The 18,051-nt window shown below is 33.1% G+C and overlaps 1 protein-coding gene across 2 annotated transcripts; it reads left to right on the forward strand.

Annotated features, from left to right (window-relative positions):
* The first annotated feature begins 2,144 nt into the window (after window positions 1-2,144).
* On the forward strand, window positions 2,145-4,834 carry LOC127132764 (uncharacterized). 2 transcript variants are annotated; one of them, XM_051061702.1, is made up of 5 exons: window positions 2,145-2,431; window positions 2,549-2,577; window positions 3,373-3,556; window positions 3,838-4,074; window positions 4,459-4,834. In XM_051061702.1, exons 3-5 carry the CDS (start codon window positions 3,374-3,376, stop codon window positions 4,585-4,587), a joined length of 549 nt encoding a protein of 182 aa, XP_050917659.1. In that variant the 5' UTR covers window positions 2,145-2,431; window positions 2,549-2,577; window position 3,373; the 3' UTR covers window positions 4,588-4,834. The 2 variants fall into 2 exon arrangements, with proteins under 2 accessions (XP_050917659.1, XP_050917654.1); XM_051061697.1 differs by lacking the exon at window positions 2,549-2,577 and having other exon boundaries at window positions 2,151-2,431.
* The last annotated feature ends 13,217 nt before the right edge of the window (window positions 4,835-18,051 follow it).

An 18,051-nucleotide genomic window follows, 5' to 3' on the forward strand; every position in this document is an offset into this window, starting at 1 on the left:
TTAAATAATTAAATAATCTATTTCACCGGGTTCCCTAATAACTGAGGGGTATGATACCCAGGATTTGATATAAAAGGATCCGTTCACCAAGTTTTACTCTAAATAAATCTAACTCATATATATATATATATATATATATATATATATATATATATATATATATATATATATATATATATATATATATATATATATACTCGTAAACATCATTCTTTTGGATGGATTGCAAGACTTGAAAACTCTTTTGTTTTGTATTTTTGTTCTAACACCAATCTCAAACAAATAATTTTTCAGTTCTTGCAATCTATCTCATATAATATTGTTGTTGTTGTTGTTTATTTTCTTCAGTTGACAATATTGAAAAATGTATTTCTGATCATACTGCAATTTTGTTGTTTCACTAAGAAATTTGGTGAATGATAAACAATTGAAAAAGGAAATAATGCATGTTAGTTTTAATATTTTCCATTCACTATCTTTTTGCAATAGAAGTAATCTATTATCTCGGTGCAATAAAACATCGACGGGAAAAGTCCATATTTTATTTTATTTTTTATGTAAAAAATAAAAAATCTTTTACTTCGATTTTTTTGACTAAATCAAAATATAAAAATAAATGAATTTATCGATTTTCTTTATTGTCCATAAACAAATCTTAGTTGTTTATTTATTGATAATCAACACTCAACACATTATTCTACAACAACCGTTAATGATATGCGTGAAACGGTCAAAAACAATCATTTAAGACGCTAATGACACACTATATATTTCAAACATAAACATTCAAAATATTAAACATTGATAATGAAAATATTACGATCGGAAAAAATGAACCTTAAAGAAAAATTGAAATCAATCCTTATGATGGATTGAAAAAAAAAGGGATAAAGTTCCTAAAAAGCAAAAATAATTGTTAATAAATGACTTAAAATTTTCCTCATAAAAAAATTTAATTGTTATTTATATAAGTCAATTTTTAATAAAAATAAATTTAGAATTTCATGTAAAAGAAATAGTAAAATAAATTAATGTCAATTGAATGATCTATTCTTTTGACTTTGTATATTTATTTAGCATTAAATAAACATTGTAATATAATATATACTATATATTTTTATTCAATTTTTAAAAATATATGATATTTAAAAAAAAAAATCAATCTAATATAGACTACTTTCTGAACGTTTTAAATATGTTTTCAAATCTAATGTACAGGCTTTAATAAATAAAATAGACAATTTTTCCAATGCACTAAATATCTTTTGGATTCGATGTATGTAAGTATATTAAATTTGACATTGGATATGAACAAATTCTAATTTAAAAAATAAATATCAAAATTAAATTAAATATACAAATATTTTTATTTTTATTCTTCCTTTCAATCCTGGTTTTAGTAAATTAAATTTGTTTCAAAATTAATGTAATTCTCATTTTTGAATATAGAAATTATTTTTATTTTTTTTAATTATATCATTTAATTATTACTCTTACATTACTTTTAATACATTTATAAAATTAATTTAGTAAAAATGCAATATCCAATAATAAAATTATTAAATTTTTTAATTTATATTAAAAATCTTAAACGACTATTTTAAAACAGATAGACTAATATAATAATCTTTTAAATCAAAGACTAAATGAACTATAAAACTTTACTGATAAAAAACCTTAATACTAATCTTATGTTTTGTGTGAGTGTTGAATTCATACCAAGTAATATTAATTTGAAAGTATATTAATTAAATTTGAATGTAATTTCTCATTTTTTAATATAAAAATGGTTGTCATTTTTTTAATATTATATCATTTAATTATTATTCTTATATTACTTTTAATATATTAATAAGATTAATTTAATATAAATGCAATATCCGATAATAAAATTATTAAAAAATTTAAACACTATCATTTTAAAATAGATAAACTAATATGTCCGCAAAATTCCGTAAATAATAATCTCTTAAATCAAAGAGTAAATGAACCAGAAAAGTTTACTTAAATTTAAAGGTAACCGCAATTATTATGCTTTCCGCTTTCCATCAAAACCGTGGGAAAAACCAAAACTAATAACGTAGATATCCAGCTTGAGCAATAAGGTACCCAACATAGAGACTCAATTCTATTCTCAATCCGCTTTTCCAAACGGAGACAAGAAAAAACGCTACTGAGAGAAACCTTGATGCAATTTTTCCTTGTTTTACTCCTTCCATTTTTGAACTTTTTTATTATTTTATAGAAAAACAACAAAAAATGTCAAACTTGAATGACGTAGTCATCGTCAATATATATATATACTCATCAACCATCCGTTACTCTCTTTTATTCTATTAGCACTTCTCATCTCAGATACAGCCTTGGGTCGCTTTCTCGACCTCGTTCATTTCACCTATCTGCAGCATTTCACTCATCAGCTAGCGTTCAGGTATGCTCAATCTACTACAATTGTTTATGCTTATCAATCATGCTTCTTTTAATTGTTTGCAATTGTGAATTACTACGAATTGGAGTTGCAATGCTGATTGATTCTCTAGGAATCCAGAAATGTTGATATGTGCTGCTTGATCATCGGTAACGAAGTTTTTTTTCTCTATCTTTTCTTGCTAGCTAGTTGGAGAGTAGGGTTTGGAGGTGGTTTTGGTGTTTACTGGTTATTCATAAGTAAATAAATAGGAGATTTTTTTTGCGTGTTTATCTTTCCTGTCTGTCAAATGGAAGATGTTTTTGAAGTAGGGATAGGATCGGAGGTGGTTTCTGTTTGTTTAAGGGGAATTTTTAAATCTTGATATCTTGTAAATTGTGTTTGATGTTTGCTTATAATCCATTTACATTGATGCTGTTTTTGGAGTGAGTTTTGATGGATTGTTAAGATCTTGCTTCTGATTGTGCAATAAAGAGTAAAAAATCCTGACATTGAATGTTTGAGTATTGACAATTTAACAACCTGTGCTGTAAATTAGGGTTAGGGCAGTTTTTGGGGGAAACCTAAATCAGCCTCTAAGCTAGACTTGATAAAAACATATGATCTCAATTGCTTATGCATTGATCTCTTTTTATAATCTACTTGTGTTGTTCATGAATTACTTTTCATTTTGTAGTTAATCGTCATCAGCTTAGTTGCAAGTTTACTGTTTGTCATAGCTTTCAAAATGATATCATTATATTCCAAAATACCACAATTCTCTATTGCCAATAAGTAAAATGATCTATCTCCTAGATTCTTTGTTTTGATGGATTGCAAGATTTAGAGTGGATGATTACTATGTAACTAGTTCTATAGTTGTTTATTCAGTTATGTAACTTTTATTTCCATGCGTCAACATAATCTAATCCCTTTATTTTGTTCATGACTTGAGAATATTTCAGGATGAGTTCATCTGAGGAAAAGCAAATTGACACAAGAGACTTCCGCTATGTTTACGTAAGAAGAAGAAGAAGAAATGCAGCTGGTTCTGGAAAAGTAGTTCGAGATTTGGATCTAAACGCTCCCCCGCCTTCAGAACCTTCTATGCCGAAAACGGATGGCTCATTTGAAATTGGAGATGATAGCGTAAGTTTAGTTTTATACTTTGCCTGTTTCTGCAGTAAATTTTTCTGCAGCATTCATTATTTTTCTGCAACAAATCAACATGCTGGTTTAATTATTCTAGTTTATAGCTATCTTCAAATTAATTTTTCTATCATGTCTATAGAATTTCTGATCATAATCTGGTTATAGCATACATAGAATAATTTAAATTTTGAACCCCTTTGGAGTTTTTAGTTATTGTAAATTCTGTCACAATTTTATTTCATTCTTCATTACTGTGATCTGATTTCAAAATATCACAGCCTCTCTCTCCTGCACCCAATCTCTTCCAAAAAGCAGTAACCATCACCCGCAGAAAGCGAAGCACCCTCAACCGCATTCCGCGGAGCAACCTGCAACCACCCAGCCCACCATCAATTCAAGTTTCTAAGCAATCCCATATGTTTCGCCGTAATGTGGACAACGATCATTCCCACCAATTGTCCACACCATCAACTGACATTACAGCATTCAGCCCACCACCACCATCTGCAGAAGCGGTATGTGTGACAATAATATTAATAATTTTTTAAATAAAAGTGTTGGTTTAAAATTGGAAAGTTGGTTTAAATATATTGAAAGTAATTTGCCATGTTGTGGGAAGTCATGTATTTCTGCCTCGTGAAGTAGTGTTTATGAAATAACTCATGTAGAACCAAAATGATTTAACTAATATGACGCTTTAAAACAAAAATTCTTCCGAAAAAGTTTGAATGTGAGCTATACAATGATGGAGAATCGATAAATCTGATGTGAAGTGCGTTGTCATGTTTACCATTTAAATAAGTTCATCTTAAATATGCTTACATTTTCCACTGCAACTAGTATATTTCTTTAATTAAGTTTAAGGTATGCATGCTGATATTTTTTTGTTTGACTTGAAGTCTGCTTCTGGCAAAGAGTGGCGCTGTCCTACCTGCTTAAGGATTGACAATGATGAGCTTTCAAAGCCCCTCATATATCTGAAGAAGCAGTTGAAATTAAAAAAGGGCATTAAAAAGTCTGAAGGGTGAAGGAGGCATCATCCTTTTTTAGGTGTGGAGCAGAGTGTAAAAGTAGTAGATTAAACTATTTATAATACTAGAAGATGTTTAGCTTGATGCCTATTGGTCTTGCATACAAGCCCTTATATATTTCAAGGCCTAGTTAGTTATTAGTTAGATACATCAGAAGGCTTATTTACTGTGTTGATGCGTGCTCTCTTTGAAATACTATCCTACCCGTTGTATGTCTTATATATATCTCTTATTTTCTCTGACATATATTCTTCATCTCTTATTTTCTTTCATATTGTCCTTCCATATTTTTCATCCTCTCTTTAAGTTTATGTATTTTTGAGGGTAGTAGTTGAACTTCTTAAAGTTTATGTATTTTTGAGGGTAGTAGTTGAACTTCTTACATGCACACTCAAAAGCTCTTTCGGCGTATGCAGTTGTGGTCGAGGATGTGGTTGCGGGTGTTGTAATTGGTGTTGTAATTGAAGTCATTATGATTACTGTTATGCTTTTTGAGCCGTCTCCGTGTGATTTTAATTGAAAGGTGCTTAAAATACAAATTTAAAAATGTTAAAGATTTTTTGTTACATAGAAAATATAGAGTTTTTGAATACAAACATTTTGAGTTTTGAAAAAAAATACTTAGAATAAACACAAGCGAAATTGTTTGGTGTGGTTCTAATGGCGAATAGAAAAATAATTTTGATTGTCACATGCGTGTGTGTGCTTGTGTGTGCGTGTGTGTGGATCGGGAGCGAGTAGTCGGTTTTAGGTTCTTAAAATATAAATTTAAAAATGTTATTGTTTGGTGTGGTTCTAATGGCGAATAGAAAAATGATTTTAATTGTCGTGTGTGTGGGTGCACGTGCGCATGTGCGTGTGCGTGTGTGTATGCGTGCGTGTGTGTGTGCGTGCGTGCGTGTGTGTGATGCATGTTGAGTCAGTAGTTGAGTACAGTTGCATTAGTGTTGCATTTGTGAATGATCATTTGGTGATGTGTTATATGGATGAGAATACTTGATGTGCGGATGTTGGTATGATTAGCATGTGTATTTGTTGATATGATTTTTATAAATGAGTATATGCGTAATTATGGTTGTGTATGGTGTTGTTTTGGATGTGAGAATATGGTTGTAAAGTGATGTGGTGTGTTTGTGATTGAATGTGTAGATGTTTGTAATTCTATCTTGCAGTTTATGCCATTTATATTATTGATATGAATTCTCACCCCATTTGTTTTGATGTTGTCCACCATGGACATCTTGTAGATACTCATGAGTGGAGTTTGTGTTGTGAGTGAGAAATAGTTCTTGGAGTTATTCTCTTTAGTTATCGTTTTATTTTTTAGTCGTCATGCTCTGATTCTGTAACATTGGGGGGAGAACAATGTTTTCTTTTATTATGTTGGATGTTGAATTACATGTTTTTTGAGATTTAATAACTATTATGGAGTTATTTTGAAGTTAACATGTTTTATTATCATGATTTATTTGATTTTGCTGCAATGATACCCTAAGTGAATGTGAGCATGCGATGACATGTGTTGTACAAATTTTTTCTTTTCCGCTGCGTGTTTTCTGAATGTATTTGTTATTGGAGGATTGTCGTTGCTGGCAACTTAAATTTTCAAGTAATTATTTAATTAAAAGTCTCGGGGTTTGGGGTGTTACAGAAGGGGCCAATTCTAATAAAGTCATGTTATACTTTTGTCTTTAGGGCAAGCTCGATTAAGGTTTTGAGTATTTGACCCACATGTGCCACTTGTTATTTGATTTTTTTATTAACACAACATTTGATAACCAAGTGGTGTACTTCGTCTCCGCAATGAACCCTGATTTCAAGAGATCCTTTACAACCCTTTTGGTTTCATTTTCATTTTTAGGTGATTATTTTAATGGTATTGGGTCACGTAAAAGACATTTTTTTATGTCTTCTTCATTTGTAAGGGGGTTTCATTTCTAGACAAGCATCTAGTTCAAACGATTCATTTTCTTCAAGGTTGGTGGTCTCTGATTCTTTGGTTAGTTTATATTTTTTAATAAGGATAAAAAAACAAGTGTGAGATGTTTCTAAGTATATTTCGAGCACAACTACTTTTTTAGCATTGATGTAAAACTTTAACTAAGATAGGTTATTGCTGAAATGGTCCTTAACTCTACAAGCTTCACCCTTTTAACAATGCAATTATAAAAGAATTCACATATGATTATCACAAACTTCACTATGATTCTTCTTCTTTGTTTGTTCTCCCTTAAAGTATTAAGAAACTCTACATATACCAACAAGATTTGGTTTCTCAACTATCAAACTTCTGAAGGTTACTATTGTGGTAAGGTTGAAAATTACAGTGACAAGTGTGATGTATAGTATGCCCTTTTCCCACATAGTATTGTCCTTCGCCCATAATTACAGTGACAGGTGGGATGTATAGTACGTCTTTTTCCCACGATATCAGGTAGTGGAAGGAATATTTGATTTTGTATCATATATTATTTGATCATGTATTCATTTTGATCTTATCTTCAAATTCATTGGCTTTTGATGAAAGTTGATGAAGTATGAAATAAAGAAACATACAACTGGATTCAAAAGCTTCATAATCTTCAGTCAGAACCTTGACAGTGTCAGCAGTCTGACTTGAGATCTTCAGTATCTTCATAATCTTCAGACTCTTCAGTCAGAACCTTGATAACGCCAATGTCTGACTTAGGATCTTCAGAATCTTCAGCTAAGTAATACAACTTTAGAAGCTTTCCATTCTTCAGAAGCTTGATGATTAGAATCATGTCGAGAAGCCTAAACCGAGATAACGTTACAACAGCAACATAACGTCTCCTCAGAAACTTCTCAGGAGTGAATCAACACAGAAGCGTAAAGATCATTGTAGCAGCAACTTGAACATCTTTCATAACTTCTCATGATTAGTGCAAAAGCGGAATTGGAACACAATGTTCAGAAACTGGTGATGTTTCACGTCATAAACTCAGAATCAGAACTAACTGTTAAAGCTACACAATAACAAACCATTAGAGTACCAAAATTGTTCTCACACAAATATTACATTGTTATCATCAAAACTCAAAGGTATAGATGCAAAATCAAATCTCGTTCTAAATCTTGTTCTAACGCATTGTTCGAAGGGATGACGCTTACATGTAACAGATGCTTATATGTAATTGGTTTGCCCCTTAACAAATAAGTTTTACACGTCATTTGCAGCGTCAGTCTATAACAACGCTAACAAATTATACGTCATCATGTAGCGTCAACCAGGTTTGACACTACTCTTTGCCACATGTTTACTTATGATGGGATAGCAAAAAAATGGCTTGTCTGTCATACTTTAGTGTTGGTCCTAACCGAGCTATAGCATTAAACGTCAGCATTAATGTCTCCTTTGACCATCGCTAACATTATTGCATATTTATATTAGCGACAATTTTTTGCGACGTTAGGTTTTTTCAAATATATTTTTAAGACATACCATAATTTGTTTAAACTAAAACCTTATTTTAATTTTTCTTTTTAGAACGCATCATAACCAATTTATTAACACCATGATGCTTACCTTGTGGTGCTATATCTAATCGATAAGTTTTCCTTGCATGAAAGATTGATAAATATTATAAAAAAAAAGATAATTAACAATAGTTATAAAACTAGTCAAAAATCTTGATATCCATAGCAGTTTTGAGTCAAAACACTCATGCCATCACAATAAACAAAGTGATCATGTAGTAAGTTGGATATAACAACGTTTTCTTGTAGTGAATGTTGGACCTGAATTGTTAGCATACATAAGTTTTTATAGGATGGGAAATAGATGAACACAATTTTATTTGTGTCAACATCTTCAATCATACTAATGAATGTTCATATAAACTCAAGGACAACTAAATTGTCTAAACATTCAATTTGAAAACTTGAATACTGACAGAAACTTTACCTCTAAGTAAAGTAGAGAATATAGGTAATATGGAAGGATCACAAGTCTTCAATTGAAATAGATGGCAAATGAAGAATCAAAATTCAGAAAAGAAAATAACACATATGGACAACGGATACAAGGTGTACTAAATTGCAACTCACAATGAATAATAATCCCTCACATACCAGTTTGAAAAGAAATAGCTGAGTTGTACAATTCTTTGTATGTTTTTCTATAATGTGCAACAATTCTATATGTTTAGTGAGAAAAGAAATATCTGAGCTGTACAATAATCCCTCGCAAATCCAAACAAACTTTCCTCTAAATAATGCTTGCTGATTTTCCAACGGTATTACTTCTACTTGTATTAGAACCCAAAAAGCACAACACTGTTAGAACCCCAAAAAGTAAAACATTATTAGAACATAATCGAATAAATCTTGGAGTTCTATCATTTACTAAAGTCAATGAAGATTTTCATACCAAATAGTAAACATAGCAATAAATTAAAAACAAAAGTCGAGACTATGTTAGTGTCAAAAAAAAAGACGCATTCCTAATAGAAATCAGGGTCGGTCCAAACCCAAGGCGAATTAGGTCATCGCCTTAGGCCTCAATATTTTGGGCCTTTAAAATAGACCTCAAATGCTAAATAATTAGGCCTATAAAATTATATAATTGAAAAATGTTTCAATACATGTTGATTAAAATTTAATATATAAACGGTGGATAACATAGTCTAGCATCTCATTGTACCTTGATTCAATTCTGGTGAGACTAAATTTTGCACATTTTGCCATTTTCTAAGTAATTCCTCTAAAGTTCTTAACAATTTGATATTTTTAAATATATAGTTTTGAAAACAGTCATACTTTATAGGTTTTTTAAATTTGTTTAAAATGAATTCTAAAAATGTTTTTAAAAATATTAAAATAAATGATAAAAATTATATATAAACTAAAATGAATGATGAAAATTAAAATACAAACTAAAATTTACATACACAAAAAATTAAAATAAATCATAAAACTTAAAATTCTTTACACGTCTTAGGCCTTAAAATTGTTGAGATATTAGATATAATCCAATTTGAATTGCGTGGCCTAAGCCCAAAGCTAATTAGGATTTATGATTTGTTACTTAGTTTGTTATTTTACTAAGTAGTCAAGTCACTTAGGTGTATATAAATAGACAATTTGTAATTCAGTTTTAATTCAATTCAATAGTACAATCCTTATTTTCTTATTATTTCTCTTTCTCTCCTCACTAAAAGTGTCTCACGCACTAACAAATTGATATCTAGAGCTCTGATTAGATTCTTGATCGTGTTTTCAAGAATCACACGTCAGACATCGTGTTTCCGGGATCGTGGGTTGTTGTTAATCAATCGCTGCAAAGATGAATGGTAACAGAAATTTACCAAACTCCCTTCCAACTCTTGACGACAAGAATTGACTTCAATGGAGAAAGAAAATGCAAACTCTATTTGACTTTCATGAAACCCTAGAAATGGTTATTAATGGTGTTCCTACGGTTGGTGAAGATGCAACTGACGCACAGAGAACCGCTCGCAAGGATGCCAAGAAGAAGGATTGCAAGACGACGTTTTACATCCAATCAATGGTTGATGTGGCTAATTTTGAAAGAATTTCTCATGTTGAATCGATGAAGGAGGCATGGGGTATTCTTGTCAAGTACTATGAAGGAGGCGAGAAAGTCAAGGTTGTCAAGTTGCAAACTTTGCGACGATAATATGATTTATCGATGGGAGAAGACAAAAATATTGCAGGATATGTCTCGAAGGTGCAAAAACTCCTCAATCTCATGAAAAGTTATGGTGAAACCCCAACTGATAAGATGATAGTTGATAAAGTAATGTGTACATTGACATCTCATTTTGATCACGTTATCGTAGCTACTAAAGAGTCCAACAATCTTGAAACCCTAAAATTGGAAGATTTGGTTGGTTCGTTGGAGGCGTATGAGATTAGGATTATCGAAAGGAAATGAGTTCAAAAATCGATACAAGCACTACATGCTCAGTCATTGCATAAGAATGGTGGTTTCAACAAGTTCAAAGGCAAATTTGACAAGACTCAGGGCAAGAAGTCTTGGTCGAATCCTCACAAGAATAAGGTCGATGATAGAGCTTTTGAATCCTCGAAAAGAGGAGAAGGAAATTCCTATCAGAAAGACAAAGAAGAGAAAAAGGTCTGCAATGCAATAATTGTGAAAAATGGGGCCATTTAGCCAAGCATTGTTGGTAAATGAAAGATAAGGGATCGACAAAAGGCAAGGACAAAGGAGTGAATCTTGCACGTCAAGATTCATATGATTATGATGATATGGTGGTTATGGCTGCAGTTGTAGATGACCATGTCGAATCCATGATCTGGTTCCTCAACTCTGGCCGCTCGAATCACATGACTGGTCGAAAAGTATGGTTAGTAGATTTCGATGAGTCGAAGAAGAGCAAGGTTAAACTTACTGATAATAGCTCGTTGCAAGCTGAATGTACTAGCAACATAGTTATTCAAAGGAGTAATGGACTTGATCAAAGATGTATTTTATGTCCCTAGAATGAAGTGCAATATGCTAAGTGTTGGACAACTGGTCAAAAATGGGTTCTTAGTGGTTATGAAAGATTGAGCCTTAGAACTTTTAGACATCCATAATAACTTGGTCTTGAAAACTCCTCTTTCGAATAATATAACATTTAAGACCATGATCAGTTCGACTGAGGTACAATGTCTGAAAATAGTTGTCGACCATAAAAATAGTTGGTTGTGGCATCTGAGGTTTGGTCATCTGAATTTTAGATCGCTCAATCAACTGATAACTCAAGATATGGTAATTGGTATACCAAATCTTGAGATGCCTGACAAACTCTGTGAAGTTTGTCTAGTCGGAAAATAGTTCAAGAAGTCTTTCATTTCGACTATGCCAATGAGATCCTCATGCATACTCGAAGTTGTACATTCAGACGTATGTGGTCCTTTTGAGGAGCATATCATTGGTGGAAACAAGTATTTTGTTTCGTTTTTGATGAGTTTAGTCGAAAGTTGTGAATATATGTGATCAAGAAAAAGGATAAAGTATTTGAAATCTTTAAGAGATTCAAGATGCTTGTCGAAAACCAAAGTGAAAAGAAGATCAAGGTGTTGCAAACAGATGAAGGTGACGAATACACATCCAAGATAGTTGAATCATTTTATGCAGAACATGGTGTTGATCATGAGATAAATTCTCCTTATACTCCTCAACATAATGGAATAGCATAAAGAAGAAATATAACCATATTGGACATGAAGAGATGCATGTTGAAGTAGAAGAATTTTCCAAAGTCCTTATGGGGTGAAGTTGTTTCGACTGTTGTTTATATACTAAACAAGTGCCCTACCAAGAAGCTAAAGAACAAGGTTCCTGAAGAAGTGTGGAGTGGCAAACGACCATCAGTGGGTCATCTGAAGGTGTTTGGCTCTATGTGTTACAAGCATGTTCCTTATGACAAGAGTGAACCTATGATTCTGGTAGGATATCATAAGACTGAAGCACACAAGTTGTTCAATACAATTAATCAGAAGATTAAGATTAGTCAAGATATTGTGATTGATGAAAATTCTGCTTGGGATTGGAATTCTAGTAATGCAATTTACAAGCCGTTAATGAGCTATGATTTCGATGAAGTAAGTAATAATGTTGAAGTTAAAAATATTATTGATATTCCAGTTGAAGTCGAAGTTGTAGCTGATGTACCCAACACAGTCGAAGTCGGAGAGGTTATGGCAAGCACAAGTCAGAGATCTCAAAGAACTAGAGCTCGTCCAGCAAGACATCAAGACTATGAAGTGGTTGGTGATGATGAAGTTACAACAAATAAATAACTAGTTAATTTTGCTTTACTTGCAGGTGTTGAACCAATCAATTATAGCAAGGCTTTAAAGAATATGAAGTGGAAGTCTGCTATGGTCGAAGAGTTATAAGCAATCGAAAGAAATAACACACGGGAGTTGGACGAATTGTCATCACATACAAAAGTTATCAAAGTTAAGTGGGTGTTCAAGTTGAAGCACAATGTTGATAGATCGATAACAAGACATAAGGAGAGATTGGTACCTCGAGGATTTCTTCAGCGAGCAGGACTCGACTACTCTGAAGTCTTTGCACCTTTTGAAAGATTGGAAACTGTTCGACTAGTAATAGCCTTGGCATGTAAGAAAGGTTGGTCGATATTTCACTTAGATGTGAAATTGGAATTTTTGGATGGACCTTTATATGAAGAGGTGTATGTCACACAACCTAATGGATTTGTGATTCAGGAGGAAGCAAGGAACTTATACAAGTTGCACAAAGCGCTATATGGTTTCAAACAGGCACCTAGAGCATTGAACAAGAAGATCGACTCATACTTGGTAGAATTGGGATTCGTCAAATGAAAATATAAGTATGGTGTCTATGTTCAGGTTGTGGCACAAGATATACCAATCATCTGCTTATATGTCGATGACTTTCTAGTAAATTGGAAATAACTTGAAGAATTTGTCAAAGTTCAAAGAGCTGGTGAAGAAGGAATTTGAAATGTCAGATCTGAGAAAATTGTCATACTTCCTAGGCATGGGATTTCAAATGTTGAAGCAAGGTATGGTGTTACATCAAAGAAAGTATATCAAGGAGATAGCCAAGAGATTAAGGATGGATGATTCGACTACTGCATCTTCTCCTATCGAACTAAATTTGAAGTTGGAGAAGCATAGAGAGGAAGACAAAGTCGATGCAACTTTGTTCAAATAAATTGTCGGATCTATCAACAGTTGACCTTATATATGCTTCTCAATCGAATTAGTGAGCAGATATGAGTGAACCAAGGGTGTCACACATGATAGCTGCAAGAAGAATCCTGAGATACTTAAAAGAATCGACAAACTATGGAATTTTATTTCTACGAGACTCTTAAACAAAAGAAGTTATGGTTACTTATTATTCATATGTTGATTGGTGTGGAGATAAGGAAGATCGAAGAAGTACTATTGGATATTTCTTTCAAATATTTGGTGTCTCAATCTGATGGTGCTCGAGAAAGCAACCTGTGGTGACATTATCATCGTGTGAGGCTGAATATATAGCAGTATCTTATGTTGCATGTCAGCAATTTGGACCAGATATGTGCTGGAAGAGATCGAGGTCGAAGTGAAGAAACCTCTGGTACTGCAAATCGACAACAAGTCAACCATAAATCTTGCGAAGAATCGAGTTTTGCATGGAAGAAGTAAGCACATAGAAGCTAGATTTCACTTCTTAAGGGAGAAGGTAAATCAATGTGAACTTGAAGTAAGGCATTGCTCAAGTGAAGCATAATTGTCCGACATTTTCACCAAGGAATTGAAGATCGACAGGTTCCTAACGTTGAGAAATAAATTAGGAATAATTCAGATCGACAACTTGGATTATAGGGGGGTATGTTGAGATATTAGATATAATCAGAGTTGAGTTGTGTGGCCTAAGCCCAAAGTTAATTAAGGTTTAGAGTTTGTTACTTAGTTTGTTATTTTACTTAGGAATTAAATCACTTAGGTGTATATAAATAGACATTTTGTAATTAAATTTTAATTTAATTCAATAATACAATCCTTATTTCCTTATTCTCTTTTGCTCCTCACCAAAAGTGTCTCCCACAATAGCAAAAATGAATTGGACCGACCCTGATAAAAGCTATGCATGATTGTAAGTTTATAACTCCCCATGCAATATATCACCAACCTATGTATTCCGAATAGAAACTATGGAACTTACCAGCATTAAATTTTGCTAGTAATGATTGTACAACATGCATGATTATAACTTCCCCGCAGTATCACAAAATGGTGCTTTACACTGACTTTGCTAGAACTAATCAATTTCACTTCATTTGCTGACTTTGGCAGCACTGTTTTGCCTACAATATGTGAAAAGTACAACAAATAAAATGAGAGAACACGTGCCATGTGTAATCTTCAATAAGTGGTAGAAAAGAATCCAAAGAGTTACATGAATAATCATCAAAACAAGCTGACCTGAATAAGTAAATGTTGAAAACCTGTTAGAATTAACAATAATCACAAGGTCCATAATATACCGGTCAACATCGACTTAATAAAAATGGCAGTCATGTTTATTCTATTGTTCAGCTATAAAAGCAACTTTTGATTCGATGATGCCGTAGCATTTGTTCGATTCACCACGTTCTTACTGCTCTAATACACATTGTAATATAAGTATAAACTATACAACTTGTGTGTTGTATAGTGAAAGTTTCTGAAACACAAAGCAATCAAGACATCAACAATTTTTACTGCGACAATTTTAAACGTTTCTCCCATCTTAGATTTTAATATCAGGTCACACAATCACACAAGGAGCAATGATAGGCATCAACAATAAATATATAACACAATCGCACAAGTCCCTGGACATCACAATTTAGAAAAATACATAATTAGTATAGGTCGTGGCATCATGGAATAAAGTTTCCAACAACTAGCATCAAATGATAGTATCAAGTTTAACTCAAACTAAAAAAATAAAATTTTAATTAATTTTTTAATAGCACTGCTATGGCAACATGAACCTGAATCATATTTCTCTCGAAGATTTAGCAAATGAAAATTGTCTAATTCTGAAACTTTCAAAAGAAAAAAAAAGTTCAGGATGATGTACTAGAAATGGATAAACATTACTAGTTACTTTTCCAAAATGATTTTTCCATAGCATTTCATAGTGTTTGCATGTCATTAACCCTGCATGTAGAAACAACACAAATTACTATTCACCTTATTCTATCTCAAAAAGTTCAATGTTTTAAAAATCATCCATTAATAACTTACCAAAACCCACAGTGCAATTTTCCCTGATTTCCTCCAAAATCTAAACCCTACTATTAAGTATATCCTCATAAGAGCCAAATACTTTCTAGACTTAGTTCCAATTAATAAACAACAGTTCAATTAAATTAAATCAAAGTCGAATTTCTTACAATTTTTTAGTTGATCTCCAACTCATGAACCATGCAAATTTTGTATTTAGAGAAAAAACTCACCCCCTCACCCAAAATCAACCGAATTTCAGCACGCCATATCAATTGCAAATTAGATTTAGTCCGTAGCACAAAAAATCAAAACATACATCAACTAAAAATGATTTAACCTACAAGCGTCCGCTTTTAGAGATATCTAATCGACGCTATTAGCGTCGATGTCAGGGCCGTTGCTAACATTTTGCAGCTAATATGCGATTTTCTTGTAGTGGCGCTACCTAGGTCCAGGGTGTCTGTTCCCCGTCCGTACTAATCTTTGTTGTCCCATAGCTATGGAGATCTAGTAGCTTAGTTTTGCCGGCTTAGGAATTGATGTTTAGAGGATGTTGCCTCTGAGTTATCTCGTAGGGCCTCCAGCATCCATGGAAACTATTGTGATCATCGGGCGGCTCACAATTTTAGTTTGCTCAACATTCTTCTTCTTCGACCATATTTGTGCCCGAACATCTTTATTTATTAACGTAATGCTCAACAGCTATATGGAAGAGGACTCTTACAAAAAGATTTCCGCTGAAAGCAATTGTGTTTCGGCTCTAAGTGATGAGGAGGTGTAGTAGAGGCGGAATGTTCACCACTCTACTTCGTGCTGGTGCGTAATATTATCCACGATGGTCATATCTTAATCCCAGATAATTATGCATGGGAAGTTCATTCCACTTTGCTGCGACTACGTAGCTTTAGTCACATTATGAGCTTCATCACGATATATTTGATCTGGCCTGAGGCAGTCTCCATTCATTATTCAAAGTTCTTTGGTTACCTAGAGAAGGTGCTCCAGTAACAAATTTACGCCAGAAATAGCTATGAACTCGTCGTATCTTCGAAGTTGTCGCATTAAGTATTGCACTGGCGATGGATAATTGAGGTAATATGAGATTAGCTATCAAAAATACATTTTTGGTAAAATGCCTAATTCAAACATTCCTTACATTAAAACTACATTTCATGTTCCTGCTAGGGTCCATAGAAAAAATGTGATGTACGGGCACAAGAGATAATAAAATGCTAGTTTCAATTATTACCATCGCCTAGATGATAAAAGTTGTTGAAATGCCTGTTGAACAAGGTAAAAATACAAGTAATTGAAATCTTAAACTTTGCTTGATATTAAAAACAGAAAAGCGGGCTGCATAAATAGCCTTACATAAACTGAACTTCCTATTTTTCAGCACACTATACTAAAGAATAGGTCTTAACCTAGATACTCCTTTTGAATAGGAGTTTTATTGACTGACTAAAAACAAATATTAATTCAAAACAAATATTAATATTCCAACAATTCCTCCCCTAAGCTAAACATACATACAACATTTTAGTTTAATCTTCTGCTGCCTGTACTCCCAGGTGCTTTCGAAATTTCTCAAATTGGTCCAACTTCAATGGCTTGGTCATGATATCCGCAAGTTGATCATTTGTTCCACAAAACTTTATATCCACAGCTCCATTCTTAGTTAGATTTCTCAGAAAATGAAACCTCATATCGATGTGTTTACTTCTTCCATGAAAGACGGGATTCTTGGCAAGCTTAATGGTAGAAGAATTATCGCAAAACATTGTAACACAGTCAGATTGAGTGTCTTTAACTTGTTTTAGGATGTGTTGCATCCAAATACATTGGCAAGCACAGGACGCAGCAGCTACGTATTCGGCCTCAGTCGTAGAAAGAGTAACTACTAGCTGCTTCTTGGATGCCCATGCAACAGCTCCACCGCTTAACATGAATACATAGCCTGATGTACTCTTCCTGTCATCTATATCACCGGCATAATCGCTGTCTGTGTAAGCTACTAACTCGTCTTTGCATCCTTTTCCATAGAAGATGCCGAGATCAATTGTTGACTTGATGTACCTTAAAATTCTTTTAGCTGCAAGCATGTGTACTTCCTTTGGATTGGACATGAATCGACTAATAAGACACACAAAATACATTAAGTCGGGCCTAGTTGTTGTCATATACATCAAACACCCCACCATCTGCTTGAAAAGAGTTCCATCAACTTGCTTCCCTTCCTCCCTTTTTGACAACTTAATACTTCCAGGGACTATTGGATTCTTTACTCCATTACAGCTTCCCATGCTGAATCTCTCGAGAACTTCTCCCGCATACTTCTTTTGGCTTATGTGTATTCCTCTCGCATTTTGACGCACTTCAACTCCCAGAAAATACTTCATTTCGCCTAAATCAGTCATCTCAAATTCTCTTTTCATAGAAGTTTTGAAACTTTGCATCATGATCAGATCATTACTAGTAAAAATAAGATCATCAACATAAAGACTTACAATCAATATTTTATCTTCCTCCTTTTTTATGAAAAGAGTGTGTTCATAGCAGCTCCCTTCGAAACCTTCATTGACAAAGTAACTTTCGATCCTGCTGAACCATGCTCTTGGAGCCTGCTTCAACCCGTAAAGTGCCCTTTTCAGCTTGTAGACTTTGCTCTCCTCTCCTTTTACTTCGTATCCCTGCGGTTGTGAAACATATACA

The sequence above is a fragment of the Lathyrus oleraceus genome, chromosome 1, assembly GCF_024323335.1.
Source record: "Lathyrus oleraceus cultivar Zhongwan6 chromosome 1, CAAS_Psat_ZW6_1.0, whole genome shotgun sequence".
Taxonomy (NCBI): domain Eukaryota; kingdom Viridiplantae; phylum Streptophyta; class Magnoliopsida; order Fabales; family Fabaceae; genus Lathyrus; species Lathyrus oleraceus.

Coding starts and splice junctions, on each gene's coding strand:
- LOC127132764 (XM_051061702.1), top strand. CDS start 3,374: ATGAGTTCATCTGAGGAAAAGCAAATTGACACAAGAGACTTCCGCTAT. Junction 3,557..3,837: donor TTGAAATTGGAGATGATAGC/GTAAGTTTAGTT, acceptor AAAATATCACAG/CCTCTCTCTCCTGCACCCAA. Junction 4,075..4,458: donor CACCACCATCTGCAGAAGCG/GTATGTGTGACA, acceptor TTTGACTTGAAG/TCTGCTTCTGGCAAAGAGTG.